At 41.1% G+C, this 2,302-nt stretch overlaps 1 protein-coding gene across 3 annotated transcripts; it reads left to right on the forward strand.

Annotated features, from left to right (window-relative positions):
• The first annotated feature begins 71 nt into the window (after positions 1-71).
• On the forward strand, positions 72-1,356 carry LOC111786625 (probable carboxylesterase 18). Of its 3 annotated transcripts, none has more exons than XM_023666859.1 (2): positions 72-1,023; positions 1,067-1,356. In XM_023666859.1, the coding sequence occupies exons 1-2, from the start codon at positions 150-152 to the stop codon at positions 1,129-1,131; spliced, it is 939 nt and encodes a 312-aa protein (XP_023522627.1). In that variant the 5' UTR covers positions 72-149; the 3' UTR covers positions 1,132-1,356. The 3 variants fall into 3 exon arrangements, with proteins under 3 accessions (XP_023522627.1, XP_023522628.1, XP_023522626.1); XM_023666860.1 differs by having other exon boundaries at positions 72-932; XM_023666858.1 differs by having other exon boundaries at positions 75-1,356.
• Positions 1,357-2,302: the final 946 nt, after the last annotated feature.

The raw sequence follows: 2,302 nt of genomic DNA on the forward strand, positions 1-2,302 counted from the left end.
TATATAATAAACAAATTAAGAAAATAGAAAGGGGCATTATTGGACGGAACCTAAATAATTTAATATACAGATAATAAATAAATCATCGCCTTTTTTTTATTCTAATCCTCGTCTTCCCCACTAACTCAAGCGAACTCGCTGGCGCGGAAATGTCCGACGCTCTTTCAGCCCTCCGCCTCCCATGGAAGGTGAAGATGATGTTGACTGCCATTGCCGTCGGCACCGACATCTGCTGTCGTTCAGATGTCTCGGTTAATCGATTTCTCGCTAACCTCATGGATTTCAAGTCTCCTCCACTGAAGAAACCGAAGAATGGCGTCAAAAGCTTCGATGTCACTGTCGATGCTTCTCGAAACCTCTGGTTCCGTCTCTACGCTCCGACCTCTGAATCAACGTCCGAATCGCTACCGTTGATTGTCTATTTCCACGGCGGCGGATTCGTGTATATGGCTCCTGATTCCAAACTTCTCGACGATTTCTGCCAGTCGCTTGCTCGAGAAATCCATGCCGTAGTCATCTCTGTGAACTACCGCCTCGCTCCGGAGCATCGCTGTCCTTGCCAGTACGAAGATGGCTTCGATGTTCTGAAATTCATCGACGGTGACGGTTCTTCGTTTGAGGGATTACCGGCGAACGTAGATCTGAAACGGTGCTTCGTTGCAGGCGACAGCGCTGGTGGAAACATCGCTCATCACATGATTTTGAAATCTGGAGATCACGAATTTCGCGAGTTGGAGATCATCGGCCTCATCGCGATCCAACCGTTCTTCGGCGGAGAAGAGCGAACGGAATCGGATATCAGACTGATAAAAGCTCCATTGTCGACGATTGACCGCACGGACTGGTACTGGAAGGCTTTTTTACCGGAAGGATTTGACAGAGACCACCCGTCGGTGAACATTTTCGGTCCAAAATCAGTGGATATATCGAAGGTGAGGTTTCCAGCGATTAAAGTGTTGGTTGGAGGATTAGATCCATTAATCGATTGGCAAAAGAGATACTACGAAGGATTGAAGAAATCAGGTAAGGAAGCTTACTTAACTGAATATCCAAATGCGTTTCACAGCTTTTACGGTTTTCCAGAGTTACCAGAATGGTCCGAGTTCATCAAGGACGTCGCGGATTTCATAGCAGCGCAGTGCTCGAAGAAAAGCAGTTGAAAGAATCAGAATCACAGATTGATCGTGAGGAAAGGCAAGATTAACAGGTTTTGTGCGTTTGATTTGATTCCTTTTGTTTATGATTGATGTGGAAATCCTGTGTTGTAATCATTCACACTACTGTACTGCATTGCTACGAAAATCATGGTTTGATAATGGTGAAGCAGAATTTAATAGTGTTTGTTTCGTCGAATTTGTTTAGAAGGATGAACACTGGAGCCATTACCAGCAACTCAGTTCCAATCCTACTTGAATTACTCCCCTCCAGTCCCCTCACTTTCTTGCTTCTTTTCTCCCTGAATCACTCTCAATTTTGGGGTATATATCTATTTTATATCTTTAATTTTAATAAATAAGACCAATTAATAAAACTAATCCAAAATTAAAAAAATTAGAAAATACTCCCAATAAAATTAAAAACTATTTTAGTAATTTAGATTTATTAGTGTCTTCTAGTTTATATATATATTTGGTTGGAAATTTTATTGTGAACCAGAGACCGTTAGAGCTCATAAATGCGGTGTTAGAGCTCATAAATGCGGTACACGTGTTGTGGGCTTACTTGTTGTTCTTAGTTCGTTCTGAAGTCTTACTCTTACTGATTTGTTTTTGGTTCGTTTAGTATCTTATTCATACTAGGAATTTATTTCTAAGTTATAGGTTTTCCTAAGCTATCTCTTAGTCTATTCGGTCCGTTTAAGCTCAACTTAGGGTAAAAGGAGGAAGCTATGAAATTCTCTTTCTTTGGCCTATTTGGGTCGTTGATTCTCAAGGGTTCAGCTCTTTTGAGCTTATCTTTCTCATAGGGTTTCGTTCTTGAAGTTCTAAGATATCTTGGTGAGACATTCTACTAGTCTTTTTCATTATCATCATCATCCTTATCATAGGTTCTCGATGTTCGACCTTAACGTCAGTTTCAACTCATAGTTCTCATTATTCCATTACGGAAATTGTTTAAAGTTCTCTATTAGATTTCAGTTGACATCTTCCTAGTAGGGTCCATAACATAAACATCACAAAGGAGGTTATAACCCTCAATCTAGCCAACGCTCATCTACCTATGTGGTCCTCTCATCTGAATGAGATTATGACTAAGGCATCGTTGGAGACACCCTAATCGCACCTACAAGGCGCATGTAAAA

The sequence above is a fragment of the Cucurbita pepo genome, unplaced genomic scaffold (assembly GCF_002806865.2).
Source record: "Cucurbita pepo subsp. pepo cultivar mu-cu-16 unplaced genomic scaffold, ASM280686v2 Cp4.1_scaffold002166, whole genome shotgun sequence".
Taxonomy (NCBI): Eukaryota; Viridiplantae; Streptophyta; class Magnoliopsida; order Cucurbitales; family Cucurbitaceae; genus Cucurbita; species Cucurbita pepo.

Excerpts from the sequence above, each read along its gene's own strand:
- LOC111786625 (XM_023666858.1), top strand. The coding sequence starts at position 150 with ATGTCCGACGCTCTTTCAGCCCTCCGCCTCCCATGGAAGGTGAAGATG.